At 42.2% G+C, this 24,361-nt stretch overlaps 2 protein-coding genes and 1 long non-coding RNA gene across 4 annotated transcripts; 2 read left to right on the top strand and 1 right to left on the bottom strand.

The window, feature by feature from the left end:
* Positions 1-395: 395 nt before the first annotated feature.
* Positions 396-15,954, top strand: SNRPG (small nuclear ribonucleoprotein polypeptide G). 2 transcript variants are annotated; one of them, XM_040224140.1, is made up of 5 exons: positions 438-568; positions 3,405-3,427; positions 4,103-4,227; positions 8,145-8,198; positions 15,942-15,954. In XM_040224140.1, the coding sequence occupies exons 1-4, from the start codon at positions 537-539 to the stop codon at positions 8,193-8,195; spliced, it is 231 nt and encodes a 76-aa protein (XP_040080074.1). In that variant the 5' UTR covers positions 438-536; the 3' UTR covers positions 8,196-8,198; positions 15,942-15,954. The 2 variants fall into 2 exon arrangements, with proteins under 2 accessions (XP_040080073.1, XP_040080074.1); XM_040224139.1 differs by lacking the exon at positions 15,942-15,954 and having other exon boundaries at positions 396-568; positions 8,145-9,073.
* Positions 4,728-6,722, top strand: LOC120851395. The gene is made up of 3 exons (XR_005718317.1): positions 4,728-5,544; positions 5,584-5,996; positions 6,283-6,722. It is a non-coding gene; the product is annotated as an uncharacterized LOC120851395 (long non-coding RNA).
* On the bottom strand, positions 8,962-23,781 carry PCYOX1 (prenylcysteine oxidase 1). The gene is made up of 6 exons (XM_040224138.1): positions 23,590-23,781; positions 22,314-22,520; positions 21,116-21,290; positions 13,210-13,421; positions 12,707-12,859; positions 8,962-12,273 (listed from the first exon to the last, which is right to left on the bottom strand). Exons 1-6 carry the CDS (start codon positions 23,708-23,710, stop codon positions 11,615-11,617), a joined length of 1,527 nt encoding a protein of 508 aa, XP_040080072.1. The 5' UTR covers positions 23,711-23,781; the 3' UTR covers positions 8,962-11,614.
* Between the last annotated feature and the right edge of the window lie 580 nt (positions 23,782-24,361).

Here is a 24,361-nt window from a genome sequence, read left to right as displayed (position 1 = left end):
CAATGGCAACCCACTCCAGTCCTCTTGCCTGGAAAATCCCATGGGCGGAGGAGCCTGGTAGGCTGCAGTCCATGGGGTCGCGAAGAGTCGGACAGGACTGAGCGACTTCACTTTCACTTTCATGCACTGGAGAAGGAAATGGCAACACACTCCAGTGTTCTTGCCTGGAGAATCCCAGGGACGGGGGAGCCTGGTGGGCTGCCGTATATGGGGTCGCACAGAGTCGGACACGACTGAAGCGACTTAGCAGCAGCAGAAGCAGCAGCGCCATCTGGAAAGGCCACAGAAGGGAATGAACGGGAGTTTATGAAGGCCCTCCATCCTAGCCAATCACTAGCTACACAACCGGAAGCTTGGGACTGATCGACAAACGCAGGCTTTCCCTAAGTATCGCGAGGTAAAGCGGGAAAGCGACCGACCATCAATTGGTTAACGGGATCAGTGACGTCAGACGCCAAGCCCCGGGCCTGCCGCTGGAGCGTGAGGGCCGCTCGAATTCCGTTTGGAGGCTTCTTTGATCTCGCAGAGTAGACATCATGAGCAAAGCTCACCCTCCCGAGTTGAAGAAGTAAGTATGCGTGGGGCCCGCGCCCAAATGGCCGCTTGCTTGTGTGCCTCGAGTTCCTTAGGTCCTCCCAGGAGTGTGCCTGGAGTGCGTATTCTGGGCCGCGGACGCCGAGATCCTGGCCAGTGTGGCGCGCTTCGGGGCCTGAGACCCCCGCAAAAGTAATATTTCGGCCGGGTGGATACGGTTACCAAAGCCAACAGGGCGCCACCATCTGCTGACTTCCCATGCCCGAGCTCCCAGCTCTGTCTCCCGGACCCTTTCCCTCGTTACTTGAAGGTCTCGAATGCCACACTTGGTTGAACATCTTGAGTAGCAGCATGTGTCCGATAATGTGGCTGGAGAGTGATTCTATAAAGGAACCAGGGAGATGGGTGTTTGATAGTATCTGAGGAATCAAAAGCCACCTTAATCTTAAACAGTATTTGTAGCTGTTTCTTTGAGCTTTAACTTAGAAATTATATTCCTTTTTCTTGATTTCTTGTTCGTAGGTTAAGCTTGAAAGTCGTGTGATATCTACTCTGTTAACAGAGCTGTGTGAGAATATTCATGTTTCTAATTAGAGAAGGCTTTAGGTTGTGTGTGGGGGAATGCGGTTGAACCCAGTAAAATCGACTCCAAGTAGGTTATTCCTACTGTAGGTAACACCCAATTTAAAGTTTTAGCGTCCTGAAACACTCTTGGCTGAACTTAGCAAGTTCCATGTTTCCTGAGTAACTTCTCTGTCGTCTTTGTACTATGTAATGCCAGAATTCTGCATTTATTAGTTGGCTAGCAGCAAGGGTGGAAAATTGATCCAGGAGTCAGTTTCTGAGGCAGCCACCTGGTCTGCCTTGTGTAGACAGTTAATTTATGCTTGCCCCATAAAGAAGTCAGACTTAAGGGAAAGTTCATATTTAATGATTTTGCATTTAAATGCACATTTGTATTGAAGCCATATTTTGTGTAAAATCTCCGTGTATATTTTAGTCTGTTAATTAAGACAATTATGAAGTCATAAGCCTGACATTAAGAAAAAGAGAAATTGCAATTAGTGAGCTGGTAAAATCTTAAAATGTCTTCTGAATTCATCATGAACTGGTGAAATTATTTTTTAACAAAGGACCATTCTCTACTTGTAAGACTTCCTTTTGATTAAGACATTATTTGAGGATTTCAGAAGATGAAACTGGTTTTAACCCCTTTCTCTGCTTTTCTAGATTTTATGAGTTGTGAAATCCTGTCAGGTTGACCTCCACAATGGTTGTTAGTATTTTTCTTCCTTTACATTTCTCACAGATACCGTCTTTAACAAGTGTATACCCTTCTCCTAGTTTAGCATGACTCGGTGGTTCTTAACTGCAGGAATGGGAGTCTGGTTCTGCCAGAATCTAGTAGGTGATGGCCAGGGTTGCTGCCAAATGTTCTATAGTGCACTGGACATCACTCAACAACAGAAGTATCTGGCCCCAAGTGTCAGTATGCTGAGGTGGAGATACCCTGGCCCAACCAGATTCTTCCTAGTGCTCTTAAAAATGGATGACTCTTTTTGTTTTTTTCCTTCCAGTTTTCTTGAGATATAATTGACATACAGCACTGTGTAAGTTTAAGATGTATAGCATGATGATTTAACTTACACACGCCACAGTTGTCTTGCCCTCAGCTGGTTCTGCTGCAGTAACTTATTGCTGTCTACATAACAGAGTGCCGACTTCTTAACCCAGCATTCAGGGCCCTCCATCTGAAATCCAGGCACCAGATTCTACACACATTAATAGTTGAATACTGTGTTCTCCAGCCAAACTGACCATTTGATTTTATCAGACTTTTTCATTGCTGTGTGACTTACAAAATTTTATTTAAACTTTCTGAGCTTCAGTTGCCCATCTATTAAATGGTGGTAATTATTAACTTATATGTTATGTAATTTATGGGCTTGCCAGGTGGCGCTAGTGGTAAAGAACTTGCCTGCCAATGCAGGAGACATAAGAGAGTTGGGTTCGATACCCGAGTTAGAAAGATCCGCTGGAGGAGAGCATGGCAACCCACTCCAGTATTCTTGCCTGGAAAATCCTATGGACAGAGGAGGCTGGCAGGCTACAGTCCATGTAATTGCAAAAACGTCTGTCTTCTTACAACTTCTGTCTGGCCCTTTGTCTTATTTATCTTTGAATTCTCCCATGATATACATTAAAATTGAATGAAGATTCATATTTTTTAGCCTGTACCTGGAAGAGATAAAAAACTGGTTTGACTACATGTATTCATATTATTCCATGCTGCTGATATAGAATTTTATTGTTTAATTCAAATTATTTAACTTCAAAATATGTATTTTGCCAAAGTGAACTTATGTGTTGAAGAATATCCTGAACACTTAAGATTGATGTTTAACACTAAATAAACAACACTACTTACTGTCTCAAATATAGAATAAAATACCTGTTGGATTGGGTATGGTTTGATTACCTTCTGGTTTCTTCACAACTTTGGTTTTGGAAATAACCAAAAATATAACCAAATCTTTGTTTTTCTGTTAAGCCTGTAAATCCTGTTGTTGAAAATTAGGTCAGTATTAAACAACAACAATGTTACTGTAGTTCACGTCAATATAGAGACTCAATTTAATGTACATTAATATGTTCTAAACTCATTCCATTCTTTACTGTCTTCCCCTTCACAAGTTACATTGCTCAGTTAGTATAAGTACTAGCTGAGGTAGCCCATCATTCTCATCCTTTACAGCAGTGCAAAGCTTTTAATTTTCTAAACTTCATTATTCCTATTACATAAATTTAGCAGATTATACTGACAATATCTAAAATTAGTTATATAATCTTTACCCCTTTTGCTTTTTCAGATTTATGGACAAGAAGTTATCATGTAAGTCTTTTTGGTTTTTTATTTTCAGGGTGTTTTTTGAATATTAAATTAGTTTTTACATCTGCTTTGGTCGTATATTTTATTATTATTAATAATGTTTTGAGAAACTTTATAAAAATTCAAAGCATATAGATCTCTAATTCACATCCATTAAGCAAGCAAGTTTATCAGAATTCTAACTAGACAGCTTTATTTTCTTATTTTCTGATATTTAGTAAGTTTCACAGTATTTCAGATTTACTTCATATAAGCCTTCTCCCACTTTGATAAAAATTACAGGATTTTCTATTTTATATTTGAAAACTTAACCTTTTTTCCTTTAAACAAAGAACAGATAAGGAATAAATACAGAACTCGAAATATGTAAGGGTTAAGACCATGGCTTTAGAAACAAGCAGCCTTCAGTTTGAATTCCAGTGTTACCCTACAGTAACTGTGTAATCTTGAATCAGTTACTTAAAAATATTATAATTCAGTTGCTTCATAAAAAGTCAGGATGACTCTACTTTATAGGATTCCTGTAAGTTTAAATGTGGAGGTAAATGTAAAATGTTTAGCCCAGTGCTTGGCATATAGTAAAGATATATCAGAGTTTTCTCTCACTTTATTTTTAATGAATAGTTTAGTTGATAATTAATGGTCAGCTTTATTAAATTCCTTTTTCCTTTTACATAGTGAAATTAAATGGTGGCAGACATGTCCAAGGAATATTGCGGGGATTTGATCCCTTTATGAATCTTGTGATAGATGAATGTGTGGAGATGGCAACTAGTGGGCAACAGAACAATATTGGAATGGTGGTAAGTACAAATAAAGATCTCTCTCAGAGATTTCATTTTTCTTTTGGATTAAACATTAGCATCCCTTCTATCCAGCCCTTGGATTAAACTGAAGTTAGGCAAATTACAGGCAAGATTAGCTATTCCAACCCCCTTTTAGTTTAATTTAGGGAGGTTATTCAACTGTGGTAATACCCCAGTTACCTGTAGGTTAGATCTGAATCTTACACAGAATCCACTGAGGTCCTTGGACTTGAAATAGCTGTTGGAATTATTTTTGTGTTTTATTCTATAATGAGGCCCATACTGTTCCCTCATTAGAGCCATAGTGAAGTCACTCAGTCATGTCCAACTCTTTGTGACCCCACGGACTGTAGCCTGCCAGGCTCCTCCATCCATGGGATTTTCCAGGCAGGATTACTGGAGTGAATTGCCATTTCCTTCTCCAGGGAATCTTCCTGACCCAGGGGTTGAACCACCAGGTCTCCTGCATTGTAGGCAGATGCTTTACCATCTGAGCCCCCAGGGAAGTCCCTTCTTTAGAGCCGTAGTGTAGAGGGTTTTCAAGTTCCCCAGGTGATTCTAATGTAAGCCAGAGATTAACTGTTGATCCAGAGCTTTTACAATCAATTATTCAATGAAGAGTTTTTGTTTTTGTTTTAAGCAAGTAAATAAAAATTATGCTGAGTCCACCTCACAGCAATTGAAACTATCTCTAAGGGAGCTATTTGTGTTTGTGTGTGCTGTTACAAGATCTTGTGTAATTTTAATATGTGCTGAGGATTACTACTTTTCAAACTTCAATGTTTATGCATTCTCAGAAGGTTAATCACCCTTTCCAAGGCTTGTGTTATTGCCTGTTTCAAGTATATTTCCATTATTGCATTTTGAAAAGCAAATCAGTCAGGGTTTGAAAAACAACATGGAGTCCCTAGATATGAGTCTCCCTGGCCTCTTGCACACATTTCATGTAGATGGACCTTCTTTTCAGATACAGTCCCCTTGAGATTGTGTTGAAAATGAATACAAGTCTGGCAAATCATTAGCATTTTCTTACAAAAGAGAGTTTTAAAAATACCCTAAGATTTCCCCCTAACCCTTCCTTTTACAGATTAGGAAATCTTCGTTCTGATAGAGGGTAGATTAGGGTTTTGGTTCATACATCAACAGATTCGCAAAAAAAAGAAAAAGGGAATTGACATTTAAAGTTCTAATTTGAAAAAATAACTTTTGAGAATGTGTGGCACTTTTCAGAATTTTTATTAGTGAAGGTATTAAATGTTTCTTATAAATTTCCCCCTTATTTTGATGGGGTTAATTTTCCTTACATGGAAATTGGTTAAAAGCAGTGCCATCACAAGTCATTCAAATAGTGAGCTCCAACTTACTGTGATAGACAGTCTGTTCTTCCATCTCTGATACATGTTCTGTGACTAAAATGTTGGTGCTAATTCTTATGGCTGAGTTAACACTTTGAAAATGAAATAAGAATATATCAATTTTCTTTAATTAAAAAACAGCCTAAAGAAAATGCAAGAATGGTTTTTCTAAGGGAAAGAAGGGAAACTAGTTACTATTTTTTCAATCCACTGGCTCAGACTCTGCTCCCAAAGAGTGGGGCCCGGGCTCAATCCCTGGTCAGGGAACTAGATCCCAAAAGTCACAACTAAGACCTGGTGCAACCAAATAAATAAAAAAATATATATATATATATTTTTTAAGAAATTACTTAATACACGATCTGTCAGGTGGATAATTACCTAATGATGTCTCAATTAGCCTCTACTGCAGTATAACCTGGAGAAGGCAATGGCACCCCACTCCAGTACTCTTGCCTGGAAAATCCCATGGACAGAGGAGCCTGGAAGGCTGCAGTCCATGGGGTCGCAAAGAGTCGGACACGACTGAGTGACTTCACTTTCACTTTTCACTTTCATACATTGGAGAAGGAAATGGCAACCCACTCCAGTGTTCTTGCCTGGAGAATCCCAGGGGTGGAACCTGGTAGGCTGCCATCTATGGGGTCGCACAGAGTCAGACACGACTGAAGCGACTTAGCAGCAGCAGCAGCAGCAGTATAACCAGAGTAGTCAGTAGCCTCACCTCTGTCTTATTTCCTTAAGATTCCACTCCAAGGTTCCCCCAAGAATATAGTAAAAATTGTGTAGTTTTTGTTGCTGTGTGTTTCAGGAGTTATCACTGGCTTTGTGCTTCTGTAGCTCCAATTTAGGTTTGTATTCTTTATTAGACAGTTGTGCCGCTTCATGAAAAGGCCTGGGCAACACTTTGCCAAAACTTAGTACTCAAGCCCAATCCAAGGAGCAGTATGGAATTCTGGACCTGATGGTTCCAGTTTGATCTGGAATATGGGGCATCCAACACAGTGGGAAAAGAGGAAGAGCCCTGTGAAGCAGAGGTGTTCAAGACGAGCCTTAATTCCTGTGTCTTATGTGAGAAGGCAAAGAAGTATGTGATACCATTTTAGAAAACATTGAGGAAAGTGGCGGGTTTTTTTTTTTTTAATGATGCCAAAAAGAAAAAGCCCACAGATCTGAAAATCTTAGTTATCTGAAATAACTTCTCTTCACCCTCCACTTGTGGGGAAAGTGTCACAAATGGACAGGTTTAGGAAGGAACTAGGAAGAACGCTACTTGGTTTTTAAGTTTTGATTGGTGAGAAATCATGTTCATCTTCTGTTGCAAATAAGCCAGCAGTTTAAAACTTTGAAAACTAGGAATCATGTTGTTCAGGTTTCTTCATTTCTTTCCCTAATTTGTTAAGAAGAGTGAGAGTCTGTAGCTTCTTTCAGTCTCCATTGTCATTTTCAGTGCAGCTCTTTAATTCTTTGCCACTTTCTCACCATAATCATTGCTGTTTGTCTCTGCCAGGCTCCCCAACACTTTCCCACCTGTCATGGTCCTGCCCAGTCTGTCACCTGCAGTAATCAGATGCAGGTCATCTGTTTACTTAATTGAGCCTTTTGTGAGCCTACCACTGCTTTAGGCACTGAGTAGGTGCACCAAGCAAGTCCTTGCCCTCCCAGAAATGACACTTGAGTGAGGAAGACAGTATATAACAGTGTGTGTAATAAATAAAGCAAGTAGAATGAGAAGAGAAAGGAACAAGTTATAGCTATTTTTATGCCAGCTGCCTCCCAGCATAGCTCCACTTTAAATCTTACTCAGTGAAAGTCACTCAGTCGTGTCCGACTCTTTGTGACCCCATGAACTATACAGTCCATGGAGTGGGTAGACATTCCCTTCTCTGGGGGATGTTCCCAACTCAGGGGTTGAGCCCAGGTCTCCCACATTGTAGGCGGATTCTTTACCAGCTGAGCCACCAAGGAAGTCCATGAATACTGGAGTGGGTAGCTTATCCCTTCTCCTGCAGATCTTCCTGACCCAGGAATGGAACCAGGGTCTTCTGCATTGCAGGTGGATTCTTTACCAGCTGAGCTACTAGCAAAGCCCCAAATCTCACTCAGGATGCCTCCATCCTGTCCTTTCACCTGTCTGGCTCTATTGAACTGATTTATGGTTGCATTACCTACAGTCCACAGGGCTCCTTATTTTCACAATCCCCTTCCAGTTTGACTTTTTTATCCCATTTTACCAGCCATTTCACCTATGCTTCATGAGTATCCTGACTTACCTTCTTTTATAGAAGATCCCCAGGAGTAGGAAATGGCAACTCGCTCCAGTATTCTTGCCTGGAAAATCCCATGGACAGAGGAACCTGGTGGGTTATAACCCATAGGGTCACAGAGAGTCAGTCACAACTGAGCATCTAAGCACTCACACACATTGACTAGGGGGAAAAAAAAGCCTCACAAACTGACATTTAATAAAACCATTGACGAGTTGATGAAAATTCTTTAAATCAACACTGATACATCTATTGAACGAATTGTGTTCTTTTCAAATTCATTTGTTCTTAGGTAATACGAGGAAATAGCATCATCATGTTAGAAGCCTTGGAACGAGTATGAACAGTGGCCGTGCTCACCAGAGAAGTGAACGCTTCCATGTGTCCCCTCTCCACATTTTACGGCCAGAAAAATTGGGTTGTGTACATTTTCTTACTGAACTTTTTTGTTAAATAAACTTTTGTAATAGCCAAAAATGCTTTCTTAGCTGTTCTCAACTTAGAATATCTGCTCTTATTCTGATTTTTTCTGTCATGACCTGTTATTGGTTGAGACTGATTAGCTCAGGTTTTTAATGCATTAAAATAGAAAAATCTTATTAAATATGAACCATTGGCAAGATGCCCTTTTCCCATATCTTTTACTACTGAACAAAGTTAAAGAAGCTGCAAACCTGAATGGGTTTCTTCTAAAACATTTTAACTGGAATCTTCAAAGTTGTTGCAATAACTTGGACAGACTCTGATTTTTTTCACATACATCTACATTCCAAGTACAGTTTCACTCAAACAACATGGGTTAAACTGTGCAGGTCCACTTATGTACTGGTTTTTCCAATAGTAAATAGTAAATACCATACCATCCATGGTTGAACCCACGGATTCCATACTGAATAGAGAAACTGCATATTGCAGAGAGCTGACTGCTCAGAGGGTCAGCATCCATAACCCCCACAGTGTTTTAAGGGTCAACCATATAGTACAACAGAAGTAAAACACAAAAAGTAATGTCATTGTTTTATTTTGAACATAAGTGGGAAAAAAATTTGAATGCAAGAGTAGAAATACAAGTCCAGAGGAAACCATTCCAGTGCATTGTGGTTCTTTGTGGGGTAGAAGATGGTGATAATGCTGCCCATAATATACTCACCTAGTTTGTAAATTTTACGGTGCAAACTCCAGTAAGAGAATATCACAGCCATGGATCATAAACCTAACTTTAAAAAAATCTATCAAGCAAATGCTTAAGTTTGTTTTTGCAATCTGATAGAAAGCCTACAAATCATGAATCATTTAAAACTAGAGAGTGGGATATACACATTATGTGAGGTACTTATAAACAAGTATGTAAAATGGTATTCCCTATTTATAAGAAATGTTTACAGAAAAAATACAGCTAGAGGGATCAAACTAGAGTTGATGTGAAGGCCATACATTTTTATTTTTCCATTTTCCCCTTTAAACCTTCCCTAACATTGCAACCACTTAAAGTTGAATTTTAGAACTGGTAGAGTTTCTAAGTGTGGCTCCTAACCGGCAGCATCACGTAGGAACATAACAGAAATGCAATCTTTCGTATGCTACTCCACACCTACTGCAACATTCTAGGGGTGAGGCCAGCCATGTTTTAATAAGCCTTCCAGTAACACTGGAGCAAGACTTGGCCTTCCTTCAGCCTATGCATAATCTTTACCAGTCTCTTCTGTAAAAATTTCACTTGAGTAGCCTCCTGGGATAGTGGGCCCTGACAGGTCCTTCCAATTAAACCTTTTTGAATTCTGTTAGTTGCATTAAAATTAATATGCTTACTATATGGATAACCTTTTTGCTCTTTAACAACTTCAGATGCCTCACTGGAAAACAATTAGAGTTGGGTTTGATACAACAGCAGTATTTAAAACCGGTGTTGTAAAAATATTTGCCATTGCAAAACAAGTCTGCAGATGTTAGAGATTATTCCACTAGAATTCACCCACTTTTAGCATATACACAACAGTGCTATACTCTACATACTGTCTTCTTTAAAACCACAAAAGGAAAAAAGTAGGAATGCCTCTTAACATACTTAAGAATGAAAATAGTAAAAAACTGACAAACCATAAATTCCTGCCTCTACATCAAATATCTTGGCAGTTTTATCAACATATTAATATTCACAATTGTAGAGAATAAATCACTTTAAGAATCCATGTTTTTTGCTAAAAGGACCAACTGCTATAATCCGGAGGAGGACTTTTTTAAAAAGACAATATATGTTAACTTGGTTGCAGTTCAGTTACTTTTAGAATTCACAAGTTTTTACTTGTTTTGTCCTTTCCAGTGACTATAAGAACACTCATGATCTTTGTACAGGTGGAGAACCGGGTCTCTTGGCTACATCCTGGAATCATTCAGGAAGCAGTCCTACAGGTGATTGCAATGTATAGCTGAAACACCACCTCAAAACAAGATTTCAACAACCTATTTCTCAATCAAAATGCTACAGTACCTTCAGAAGCATTTAACAGTTTGAACACAAACTGGATCTCATCAAGTGAGGTCACTGAATATATTCTAGTGCCAGAGGCTCTAGAGTCATCTAAGTTGCCTCTGCTGTGAGACTCGATGCTTCCTACTACCAAGACTACTAGAGTTCTCACCGAGAGAAATCCTTCGCAACATGGATTTGCTTTGATAATAGACTGGGTTTCTTGGGACTTTTAAGGCACTAAAAACCTTTTGAAAACATCATAAACCCCTCCTTAAGTGACTCTAAACCCCAGTTGTCCGACTCTGCGACCCCGTGGACTATAGCCCACCAGGCTCTTCCGTCCATGGGATTCTCCAGGCAAGAATACTGCAGTGGGTTGCCATGTCCTTCTCCAGGGGATCTTCCCGACCCAGGGATCAAACCCAGGTCTCCCACATTGCAGGCAGATGCTTTAACCTCTGAGCCACCAGGGAAGCAGTTGTACATTAGGAACTCTTAAAAAGCTACGAAAAGCTGAGGTCCTATCCTCAGTCCATTAAACCAACCTCTGTTGTGGGGCTCTATCACCATTTTTCAAAGCTCCTCAGGTGAGGGTTTGATAATAGAAGACAAATTTAAGAAATTTCTTAAATCAATAGCCTATACTTGCTTTTCATTTTACTTGAGATTTTTGTGTGACATCCTTATACTACGCTAAGACTTCTGAACTTCACCCCTAATGAAACAGAGACAGAAGCAATCAAAAGAACATTCTGAAAGTCAAGGCTTCAAGCATGGGCATATGTCCTTTGCAAAATGTAAGTTACTAAAGCCAGGCATAAGATACCAGTTCCCATGGTAATTTTACCTGAATGAAGATCACATCCAACCGTGAAGCGCAGATGAACTAGTCCTGAACTAAAAGGTAAGTCTTCCTCAAGGGCTCAGCTTAATATGCTTTAAAGTTTTGTTCAAAATCCAGGGCCCCATCCCAGACCTATTAAATCAGAACCTCCAGAGGAGCTAGAGAATTCATATGTCTTACAAACTCCAGGTGATTCTTATGATCAGACAAGTGTGGGAAATGCTGCTGAGGGATATTCAAGAAAGAGTTCACTTTTGAAGATGCAATAATTTTACCTTCATGCTTAATTAGAACCTTGCGTTTCTCACGACTCACTGGGATTATTTTGTTAAATGATAATGGTGAAATATCTGATTCAAAATCATCTCTGTTCAGACTATGTTCTTTTTTTTTTTGCCAGTGATATTCCATTTGGAACCAGGAGGGGGATAAAGGAGAGAGTGGTATTTCATAGTTCCGTTTTAAGTCTCTCATATAAGTCCTCTTGGTCAATCATGTGTGTGTTCCCATTCCAGCGGTGATAGGCGAGGAGAGCAGCATTGTAGCCTGCAATGGCACTCATTTCCATGGCACTTGCTGCAAACTCTATGCCGTTGAGGTAATAAAGTCGATCATGGAGTATGATGGAGGGGCACTTCTCTGGAGGCGTGTAATGAGGGTATGCAAGCCATGACTGCTTCACAGCATAATCGTAGGACACAAAGAGCTTTAAAATTTGTTCTTTAGTAAGTGGTGCTGCAGAAAAGATCTTCCAGACGTGTGCTATATCTGCTTTTGGCTGAGGATTACTGTCTTCTTCTACAGGGGACACAAGCCCAATGCTATTAATGAATAAATTTGGATTATCAGTGGTTAAGACTGTACCAAGATGAAACTCATTTAAGGCTCTAGAGCTAAAGACAGTGGAATTCAACTCCCCTTTAATTAAAGTTGTCACTAAAGGTTCGTAGTGTTGATGGAATTCCTCAATTGGAGGATCGAAGTTGAGAAAATTTATATTGGACATTTTCCGATTCAATGGAGTGGCCACCAGGACGATGTCATAGAAGTCTGAATGGGTCTCAGATCCAGTTTGGTAGACCACTTCATACACCTTTGAGGGATTTCCTAAAGGAAATAAGCATTTTTTTTTAAGTGTTTCTAACATACTATATGTTATACCTTCTAAAAATAATTCTATACCTTAATAGTTTCTCCATAATTCTAAGGACTTAAACAAGTTTTATCCCTTAAGATAACTGGCCCCTGCATTTGTATTACACTGAGGCCAATTTTCTACTTGGAATGGAAATAAAACCTGTCAACAGGTACAAAATACGAAATGTTTACTTTTGAGGATGAAATTCTTTTTTAAATCCAAAAAGTCATGCCACTGTGCTTGAGCACATGTGTATCTATTTCCACATGACACACAACACCTAACCTCCAATTTAAAATTTCATCTGGAACTGAGTGAGAGATGGAGAAACAGGTTTTTCTCCCTGAGCAATTATTTTCTGCAGGGGAAATTAGGAACAATAAAATAGGAGTTCAAGCTTACCTGTCTGCTTGGTCCTCGTTTTCTCCTCTATGGACATTACTAAGCCTGATACAAGATTGCTTCTGGAAGCCTGAAGGAGCCTTGAGCAAACAAGTTTATTGCCACCTTTTACTGCCCAAAGGCCAGGATCAGTACCGGACATTGACACTGCCCCTGTCGGCGGCAGGACAAAACATGTTAATTCTGACTCTGTAAGGGGCCCTCTACCCACTCTCCCCTCCCAAGTAGCTGCATCCGGCTCCAACTCTAGACACTGCCAAATGACCCTCAGAGCAAAGTTTCCCCCAGGTGAGGACCATTCAACTAATAAAATCCAAAGACTCTGTTCCCATAAAAATGCTCATCTACACATGCACAATTTTGCCAACATTTTCATTGTGTCTGAGGTTTCACAAAGGAAGGTAGTCATCTCCAAATCATGGCCTAAAGTAAGGAGCCACCAAAGCATCAGGTAAACCACACTGTCAACTAATGTCCGTTAACTATTCCAAGCCCTAACTTACCTACAAAGCCATTGATGTTTGTGGTTTGGCCATAATTTACCCTCATGACGGGAGTAATAATTTCATCAAGGAACTTCTCAGAGAAGCCTGCTTTCTGCAAGGTTTCAAGAAGTGACCGGTTAAATAATCCAAGATAGTCGTCCCCTCCTAGGGAATGCAGTAACTTTTCTACGCTACTGAAGGCATAGTCATGAGACTGGTAGCGGTAGATCCTTTTGAATAGAAGAGAAATGGCCATTAAACACCAAATAGTGGAGAGGGTACACACAAAGAAGGAAAAGAGCATCCTGCTTCCTTCAGACGAGTCCCTACCAATCCTGTGAGATGCGTCTTCCCCAGGTATCCCAGAGGCTCCTGGCCTCCCTTTCCCTGTCTCCTCTGGAGGAAGTCCACTGTCCTTTGAATTCACTCTTCTGCATGAATATGGTAATTGGGATCACCTTTCAAAAAGTGGGTATGTCTTGTTCTCATTCATCTTCCAGCACACTTAGACATGTCTAAAATTAAACTTTACCTTTCCACTAGGCTTGATCCTCTCCTCCTACCCTCAATTCCAACCAAAACAATGGTTACTCCTAACATCCTACACATCATCCTCAGTTCATTTAGTTTTAAATTTAAACATTTCATTTCTCCTTTCTCCTTCACCCACTTAAGAAGGGAAGCTTACCAATCTTCCTAACATCTCTCCTGTTACTTCTCATCTCCCTGATCTTAAGTGAAGCTTTATATTCAAACTGCTGCTGCTGCTGCTACTAAGTCGCTTCAGTCATGTCGACTCTGTGGGACCCCATAGATGGCAGCCCACCAGGCTCCCCGGTCCCTGGGATTCTCCAGGCAAGAACACTGGAGCGGGTTGCCATTTCCTTCTCCAATGCATGAAAGTGAAATCGCTCAGTCATGTCCGACTCCTAGCAACCCCACGGACTGCAGCCTACGAGGCTCCTCCGTCCATGGGATTTGCCAGGCAAGAGTACTGGAGTGGGTTGCCATTGCCTTCTCCATTTATATTCAAACTACTAACATGAATAACTGATTTATCTGCCTCTAGTTTCTTTTTATATAATTTTTTTATATTTGTTATGTATTAGAATGTGGAGCATCAGTTTGAGCCAGACACTGTTCTAGATGCTGAGGATACAGAGGTCAATACAACACAGAAAGAAAAATTGCTGCCGTAACAGAACTTTTGTTTTAGACGGGACAACAGGCAATAAAATAAACACAAGCAACTTACGTAACAGTCTGTGCTAAATTGCTTCAGTTGGATCTGACTCTTTGGGATCCTATGGCCTGTAATCTTTCAGGCTCCTCTCCAGGCTGGGGGGATTCTCCAGGCAAGAGTAATGGAGTGGGTTGCTGTGCCCTACTCCAGGGGATCTTCCTGGCCCAGGGATCGAACCCGTGTCTCTTACATCTCCTATACCGGCAGACAGGTTTTTTTATCAAGGAGAAAAGTAAACCAAAAGATTGGAAACACTTGGAGCTGGCAGAGAAGCAGAGAGATCCAGGAGAGCAGGAGGAGGCACAGACAGAAAAAAGTAGTGGAGGTGGGATGAAGGACTTCCAAAATGGAGTAAGGACCTTAGAAAAATCTGCCCCTTACATAAAAGCAATGAGAACACTGGCAAACACTGTCAACATCAACTTTTTTGGAACTCTGGAAATAAACCAAACACTTGCTAAAATCCCAGGAATATTTAGATGGCTGACTGTAAGAACAAATGAGCCCTGTGGTATTTGAACTGTCCCTAAGCTCATTCCCATCTTGCTAGCAACAAGGTTGCCTTCAAAATCAGCAGCCTTGCAACCACAATACCTGTGAAACCAGCAAGCTGTCAGCCACAGAGGCGATAAGACACGTTTAGAGCATCCCCAAATTCCCATTGTCAGAGAAGCGCCACTATTTGCCTTATCAGGACTTGTTCTTTTTTGATTAAAATTTTTAAAGGATATACTCCATTTACAAAATTGGGAAAGGAGTTCATCAAGGCTGTAACTGTCACTCTCTTTATTTAACTTATATACACAGTACATCATGTGAAATGCTGGGCTGGATGAAGTTAAAGCTGGAATCAAGACTGCCAGAAGTATCAGTAACCTCAGATATGCAGAGGACACCACCTTAATGGCAGAAAGTGAAGAGGAACTAAAGAGCCTCTAGAGGAAGGTGAAAGAGAGAGTGAAAAAGCTGGCCTAAAACATTCAAAAAACTAAGATCATGGCATCCAGTCCCATCACATGGCAAATTGATGGGGAAACAATGGAAACAGTGACAGACTATTAATTTGGGCTCCAAAATCACTGCAGATGGTGACTGCAGCCATAAAACTACAACATGCTCTCTCCTTGGAAGAAAAGCTATGAAAAACTTAGCATATTAAAAAGCAGAGACACCACTTTGCCAACAAAGGTCCACAGAGTCAAAGCTATGATTTTTCGGGTAGTCACGTACGGATGGGAGGGTTGGACCATAAAGAAGACTGAGTGCCAAAGAACTGATGCTTTCGAACTGTGGTGCTGGAAAAGACTCCTGAGAGTCCCTTGGACTGCAAGGAGATCCAACCAGTCCAGAAAAAGGAAATCAACCCGGAGTATTCTTTGGAAGGATTGATGCTGAAGCTGAAGCTCAAATACTTTGGCCACCTGATGCGAAGAGCTGACTCAGTGGAAAAGACCCTGATGCTGGGAAAGACTAAAGGCAGGAGGAGAAGCAGACGACAGAGGATGAGATGGCTGGGTGACATTATTGACTCAATGGACATGAGTTTGAGCAAACTCCTGGAGATAGTGAAGGATGGGGAAGCCTAGCGTGCTGCAGTCCATGGGTTGCAAAGAGTTGGACATGACTGAGCAACTGACAATTCCAAGTACAATACATTCCCCATGTTGCACAATACATCCTGCAGCCTATCTTACACCCAATACTTTATACTTTCTATGCCCCCACCCCAACATTGTCCTTCCCCCCTCACCACTGGTAACCACTAGTTTGTTCTCTATATCTGTATTTGTTCTCTGTATCTGTGAGTCTGCTTCTTTTTTGTTATAGCCACTAGTTTGCTGTATTTTTTAGACTGTTTATGTGTGCATGCTCAGTCGTGTCCAACTCTTTGAGACCCTATGGACTATAACCCATCAGGCTCTCCTGTCCATGGGATTATTCCAGCTAGAGTACTGCAATGGGTTGCCATTTCCTTCTCCAGGGAATCTTTCTGAACCAGGGAGCGAAACTGTGTCTCCTGCATCGGCAGGAGGATTCTTTACCACTGGGAAACCTTTTCTTTTTAGATTAGGGCTTGTCTTTTTTTACCTCACTCTATACAAACTGGACATGGAACAACAGACTGGTTCCAAATAGGAAAAAGAGTATGTCAAGGCTGTATATTGTCACCCTGCTTATTTAACTTATATCCAGAGTGCATCATGAGAAACGCTGGACTGGAAGAAACACAAGCTGGAATCAAGATTGCCGGGAGAAATATCAATAACCTCAGATATACAGATGACACCACTCTTATGGCAGAAAGTGAAGAGGAACTCAAAAGCCTCTTGATGAAAGTGAAAGAGGAAAGCGAAACAGTTGGCTTAAAGCTGAACATTCAGAAAATGAAGATCATGGTATCTGGTCCCATCACTTCATGGGAAATAGATGGGGAAACAGTGGAAACAGTGTCAGACTTTTATTTTGGGGGGCTCCAAAATCACTGCAGATGGTGACTGCAGCCATGAAATTAACAAGACGCTTACTCCTTGGAAGAAAAGTTATGACCAACCTAGATTATGACCAACCTAGAGAGCATATTCAAAAGCAGAGACATTACTTTGCCGACTAAGGTCCGTCTAGTCAAGGCTATGGTTTTTCCTGTGGTCATGTATGGATGTGAGAGTTGGACTGTGAAGAAGGCAGAGCACCAAAGAATTGATGCTTTTGAACTGTGGTGTTGGAGAAGACTCTTGAGGGTCCCTTGACTGCAAGGAGATCCAACCAATCCATTCTGAAGATCAGCCCTGGGATTTCTTTGGAAGGAATGATGCTAAAGCTGAAACTCCAGTACTTTGGCCACCTCATGCGAAGAGTTGACTCATTGGAAAAGACTCTGATGCTAGGAGGGATTGGGGGCAGGAGGAGAAGGGGATGACCCAGGATGAGATGGCTGGATGGCATCACTGACTTGATGAACTTGAGTCTGAGTGAACTCCGGGAGATGGTGATGGACAAGGAGGCCTGGTGTGCTGCGATTCATGGGGTCGCAAAGATTCGGACACGACTGAGCGACTGAACTGAACTGATACAAACAGCCCACCCTGAGCACATCTGTCAAAAACTTTTGTTGCCTGAGTATGTGATACCAAGTGGGGCTAACAAGAGGCTTATCAGAAGATTTAAAAAATACTGGGGAATGAAAAACCCCAATTCGTTTCTAGGGACTTAGAAGGCCATGCCCATGTACAAGACTGTCACATGCCCAGGAGAGACCTGAGAAGGCCCTCGTCTGTCACCTTCGGCTGACCTTGAGGCTTTGAGCAAGCCAGAAGTAAAGGCTAGAGCTATAAATCACCTGCCAGAGCACTGCAAGCAATCCTCACACACACACACTTGAGTAGTCAAACATGACAAAGAATACCGACTTCACAGAATTAGTTCGAGAGTCACTAATAAACACACAGCAACAGTAACAAACCGCAGGGTGCGTGGATTTCTGATATCCAGAGTTACTATTCAATATTATTTTAAATGTCCAGTTTACAACAAAAATAAACAGAAATCCTCCCTAAGAAACCCCCCCCCCAAAAGAAAGAAAACCCAGACACTGGACCTGCCAGACAATGACTTTAAATCAGCAACTACAAATATGCTCAAAGAAGTAAAGGAAGCCACATCTAAAGAACTAAAGCACATATGAAAACAACATAGATAGGGACTTCCCTGGTGGTCCAGTGGTTAATACTCTGGGTTCCCAATGTAGGGGACACAGGTTCGATCCCTGGTTATGGAACTAAGATCCTGCATGCCACACCTCTTGGCCACAAACAAATGTAGATTAGAACAAACATAGACTGATAATAAACAGAAATAAATAATAGAAAATAAAAACAAACCGTGGAGTTGAAAACAGTAGATAAAATTTAAAATGAAATGTAAGGGAAATGTAAGGGAATTCACGGTTCCTGACTCCTCTTTGGCAACCTCTGTGGCTCCTAATCCTGGTTTTTGTGACATAGGTGCTACTACAAGCATTTAACAACTGGATTGAGGGCAAGAGGAAAAGGGGCGACAGAGGAGAGATGGTTCAGTGGCATCACTGACTCAACAGACATGAGTCTGAGCAAACTCTGGGTAATAGTGAAGGACAGGGAAGCCTGGCATGCAGCAGTTCATGGGGTTGCAAATAGTCGGAAATGACTTAGTGGCTGAACAACAACAACAGCATTAAACAGAAAGCAGACTGATTATATCCCTGGAACTGAGTCGAGAGTCGAGACTCCCTGCTGAGGGCAAGGAAAAAGATTCCTGGGGAAGAGAAACATGCAGGCAGAAGCTGTTTCGTAAGATCAGCAGTATTTCACTATTTAGCAACTGGCACATGATGGCTCAATACTTGCCCTTTGTCCAACAGGGTATGATGGATATGATAAAATTATCAAAATAAGATCTGCATGTTCTTATAGAAAGGAACAGAAATGTGTGGCCCTTTAAACGATGTAACAGTCAGCACTCTATAATCAAGTATCAAAGATACATGGCAGGGTGGTGGGGGAGGGCGTAATTCCATGCTTTGGAATTGTTTTATAAATCAAAAATAGTATAATATTCAGGGAACTATATGCAATGTATGTGTATGTGCTTAGTCACTCAGTTGTGTCTGACTCTTTGTGACGCCACGGACTGTAGCCTGCCAGGCTCCTCTGCCCATGGGATTCTCCAGACAAGAATACTAGAGGTTGTCATTCCCTTCTCCTGGGGATCTTCCCAACCCAGGAAGATAGATTCTTTACTATCTAAGCCACCAGGAAACCCCACTATATGTAAAATCTTGTGATAAGTCATAATGGAAAAGAATATTAGAAAAGAATGTATATATGTATTAATAAACCATTTCGCTGTACAGCAAAAATTAACACAACATTGTAAATCACTATACTTCAATAAAATAATTTTTTTTTAATTCAGAGGATAACTGGTTTACAATGTTGTGTTGGTTTCTGCTGTACAACAATGTGAATCAGCTCTAAGTATATATACATAAATCCCATCCCTTTTGAACCTCCCTCCCACCCCCTTATCCCACCCTTCACATTTTTAAAAAATAGTATAATCTATGTATCCCCTCCTTGGGCCTTTTTCACAGTTCTGTAATACACTAAATTCACTTCAAAAGTGATTTCTTAATTTCTCAAAGGGCAGTTCTCTACATGTCAAGAAAACTGATTCATGCAGGCGAGGCTGTATCTCAGGCCATGTGAACTTGCTTTTCCTGTTGAGGATGCAGCGACATGCCACCTTTCTCTAAAAAGTGACTGGCTCTACACAAACTCTATACGTTTTCCTAGTGAACTGCTTGTCTCTCTGCTAGTATATATATTCTTTAAGGGCAGGTGTATGTTCTAGGTTCTACCTCTTCAAGACCGAGAATACTGCCTGGTACATACTAAGCACTCAATATTTGGTTAACGAATGATTACTTTAGAACAACCTGCACTATAGCTGACCTTTCCAGTAACTGGAAAGATGTCCAAGGAATTGACCTCAGAACGATGCTTAAAAAGAAAGAAATCTCCAACTACTACAAGTTACAGAAACTAGAATATATATTTAGCCTATTCAACTCTTACAAGCTGAATTTCTCCAAGATCTAAAACTGTAAACCAGCATAAAAGTTAGCACACGCCAAAAACCTTAAAAAAAAAATTGTTTATATCATACATGTACATGTACAGTTGAGTCTCTTCGCTGTCTACCTGAAACTATCACAACATTGTTAAACGGCTATACCCCAATACAAAATAAAAAGATTTTTTTTAAAATAAGCTATAGTTTTCCAAGTCAGAATGGTTTTCCTTTTAATATTCTCTTGGCTGAGCCGTATAGCATGTGGCATCCTAGTTCCCCAACCAGGGATCAAATGTGCGCCCCCAGCATTGGAAGTGTGGAGTCTTAACCACTAGTCCACCAGGGAAGGCTCTAGACTGGTTATTTTATGTTATTTTTCTTACTTACCAAAAGAACTTTTTGGAAATACTGAAAAACAAAGAGAAGGAAAAGAGGCACCTATATTCTCACTATGCAGGACAGTGTGGGAATATAATACCTTAATTTAAATTCTTGGGGCACAGAACTGATATGCTATTTCAGGCTGCTGGCTCACTGAAACATCATGTCACAGTTAAATAAAGCTCATGTAAGTTTTCTACAAGCTCTTGTACGTATCACCTCATCCATCTACACACAACACTGAAACAGTTCAGAGATTAAGAGGAGAACTCTGAAGCCAGACTGCCTGGGTCAGAACTCCAGCTCCACCAGTTACTAGGCAGGCGGACTTGCATGCCTAAAGCCTCTCCATGCCTCCTCCTTCCAGTAACCTACAAAAAGCAGCTAGTAACAGTACCCACATCAGAGAGCTGTCGGAAGACATCAAGGAGTTAGTATGTGTAGGGTATTTAAAAGTGTCTGACACCATTAAATAAGCATTTGCAAAATATGTTTTCAGAAGCAAAAATAAATGACCCTTTCACGTTCCAAGTGGATAAAAGCCCTGCATATCATATACAAAACATTTTTCCTAACGACCTTACAAATAGAACAGGCTTTGTGGTTAGGTAGAGAACTGTTCCAAAAAACTGTGATTCCTACAGATTATTTAATAAAAGGTCTTAGGTTAAATGGAAGAGAAAAAATTACCTCATAAACTTGTCTAATATATCCTCGACCCACATGTGCATTCGGAGGGACTGAAATCCATAGTGCCAAATTAGTTTAATCATGTTAATTATAAACCAGCTGCTCTCCTCATATACCAGAGTCTCTCCATTATACACCCCCACTAGGCCACTAGGGCTCTGAACAGCAGAGAGACCTGCAAAAACAAAGAAAGGGTAACTAAGTCAATGGTTTCTGTACTGATCAAATGAGGGAAGGTAATCTGAAGCTATGGGGGACACCCTGAAATGAGCGAATCTGGGCTTCCCCCAGTTCTCAGGAAACATGTTAACAGAGCTCTATCTTTAGAACAGTGTGTGATACTCTAGACTTCAGTTCAGTTCAGTTCATCACACTGTCCAAAAGCAGATTTCCTTAAAGACAGGTTGGATGATCATGCAGCTATATCAAAATTAGAAACTGGCTATATTTAGTCTCAAAAGACTAAAAAAGGCAAAAGAAAAAGCCAAAAGACAGCTGAATTCATCTTAAAATCAGAAATGTCAGACATGACTTTTGCAGCATAAATTGCTCCTGGCACACACTTGCCCTCGTGGAGCAAAGAGGCCCTGGAAGCATCCACAGGAAATGTGGAAAGCAGCTATGGAAAATAGGATTTCCATTCCTGTGCAAATCCTATTCTGCCTAACTCAATACTTCTCGTAACTGGAAGGAGGCCAAAATTACACAATATTCCCTGAGGAGGGAGCCTGCAGAGGCCCCCCAGGCTTCCCCCACAACCTGTCCAATGCCTCTGCTGGTCAGATGTCCCAAGTTCCAGGCACATGTTTGCCCCTACAGCTGAGTGACCTTAAGTCAGACACCTCAACTCTCTGGGCCTCATTTCCCCAGCTGTAAAATGAGCATGCTAGGTTTTGCTAACTCAAACCACTCTTTGATTCTTTAACACAAATCCAGAATATATAAGAATCAACAGCAGCAACCATCCCCAACCCACGCCCCATGGCTGTAATTCCAGATAACTGAAGATATACTGTAGTGTCCCATTACAACAGAGCAGCTCCTAAGGCAGTGCCAATTTGCTAGCAGGAAAGTGAGGAAAGCAGTTTTACCAGCTTCACTGTAAAAAACAATTAATAAGGCAGAAAAGTTTCAGTTCCCTATCTGATAATATCCATGCACTTTGAAGTCTGCTTTGCTCTCAGACCAAATTACATACCCAGATCCTTGACAAAACGCTTCATGTGCAGGTTTAAAGGATGGATGACAGAACCTCCTGACTCAAATTCTTGCCCCTGCACATTCAAGGTGGCCAGACGGCCTCCAATCTTTCCTTTTTCGAACACGTCAATCTTCACATCTTTCCCAAATTTCTGCCGCAGATAATAGGCTGCTGAAGTGCCACCAATTCCAGCTCCGATAACCGCTATGGTGGGGATAAAAGGGAACAGGGTTTTTTCTCTTACCAGCTTCGCATGTTTGTTTTTTAAAGGCCGTAAATCAACAACCGACAATTTAGGGAAGCATGGGGAGGTGGAGGCAAGGGACAGTTGCAGACAGAAGGAACTCTAAATCTGGACAGACACTGCCCCCAGACAACAGTAGAAGTAGACTGTTACATTTTTTTCCCCCCAGCCAGATGCCCCAAGCCTCTCACAGTTCGTAGCGGAGGCACCAAGGGGCCCGCACACGCTCCTTTGTGCCCAATGCAAGGGAACAGAGGAGGTGGGGCCTTTACAGCACGCATTTTAAATAAAGTGGCCGCCATTTTTGCCTAATTTGTTCTGTCCCGTTAATAGCTTAATGATCCCAAAGAAAACGGGTTAAAAAGGAATAAAAATAAAGAACAACAACAAAAAAGCAAAACAAAATAAACAGGGAGCAAACTACCAAAACGAATCAAACTAAAAGAGTGACTGTTTCCGCTGGGTAGTTGTCCTAGGTAAAGTACTTGTGCAAGCCGGCGGCCTCTGCAAGCCGGCCGACTTCAACAAAGCAGACGGCGGAGGGGTACCGCAGCAGCCCATCACCGGAAGCACACGCGGTCAGCCTGCTTGCGCTGCTAGGCGTGTTGTGCCGGCGTGTGCCTCTCATCTGCAGAGCGGAACTGGCCAGCCGCTCCCCGAGCAGCCAGAGGACCGGCCTCCGAACAAGGGCAGCAAGGGAAGGCCGCGAGAGGGGCCTTTGCTTCCTTGGAGTCCCAGGCCCCAGAGACAGGGGCTGCAGGGACGCCGGGCGCCCGCCTACGGACTGGTCTGGGTCGCCCCCACCTCCACTGCCCATTTCTCAAGTGGGCATGTCTCCACGCCCGAGAAAGGGCGTTCCCTGGGGCACTGAAAGCGGTTCGGAGGCGCGAACCGGGAAGAGCACCACATTCGCAACGGGCTGGTTCCGTGCGACCCAGCGGGCGCCCGGCCTGCAGCAGCTGGTAGTGACCTCCCGGCGCCGGGCGCACTCTCGCCACTTCCGCAGCGCGCCGCCTCTTCCTCGCCTACCGATCTTCTCCGGCGGGGCCCGCGGCTCGGCGCTCCCAGGGTACCACCAGCTGCACAGCAGCAACAGCCCCAGCCACAGCCGCAGAGTCGAGCACGCGAGCCCAGGAGCTGCGGGTTCCATGACTTTCCAAGCGTTGCGGTCGGACTGGAGCGCCAGGCTGCCACCCGCATTTGAGTCTGCGCCCTCCGTCCGCCCCGCCCCCTGGCTGGCCTCACCCCTCCAAGCCCCGCCCAGGTCCGCTCCCACCCTACCCGGACTCCTCAGCGCAGGACCCTGACCCCCCAGGGGCACACTTCCCTCCTGGAGTTCCCAACCAGATGGTCTGGGTACTCCAAGGCGGCCCTGCCCCATCCCCCGAAACTCACCCTGCTTCAGGGAGATACCAAAGGCCCCAGAGGAGGCTCACCCCAGCTTTTAATTTCTTCAGCTGTGCCCTCTTCTGTCCCTACAATCGCTCTCGCTCAAACAATGGGCACAGCTAATCGCTGCCAAAAACAGATCAGTGGTGCAATACTTGACTGAGTGATTACTAGGTTCGGAACTGCTGGATATGGGATGGATGCGTAAATGGTACTGACAGTGACAGTGACGGTCGCTCAGTCGTGTCCGACTCTTTGCGACTTCATGGGCTGTAGCCTGCCAGGCTCCTCTGTCCATGGGATTCTGCAGGCAAGAATACTGGAGTTCATTGCCATTCCCTTCTGCAGGCGATCTTAAAAGGAAAAACGGGGGAGCCCAGGGATAGGATAAAGTGAAAGGAGTGGAAACATC

This window comes from Oryx dammah, unplaced genomic scaffold (assembly GCF_014754425.2).
Source record: "Oryx dammah isolate SB20612 unplaced genomic scaffold, SCBI_Odam_1.1 HiC_scaffold_25, whole genome shotgun sequence".
NCBI lineage: Eukaryota > Metazoa > Chordata > Mammalia > Artiodactyla > Bovidae > Oryx > Oryx dammah.
The sequence above is the reverse complement of the archived record's forward strand: the minus strand, read 5'-3'. Positions and strand labels throughout refer to the sequence as shown.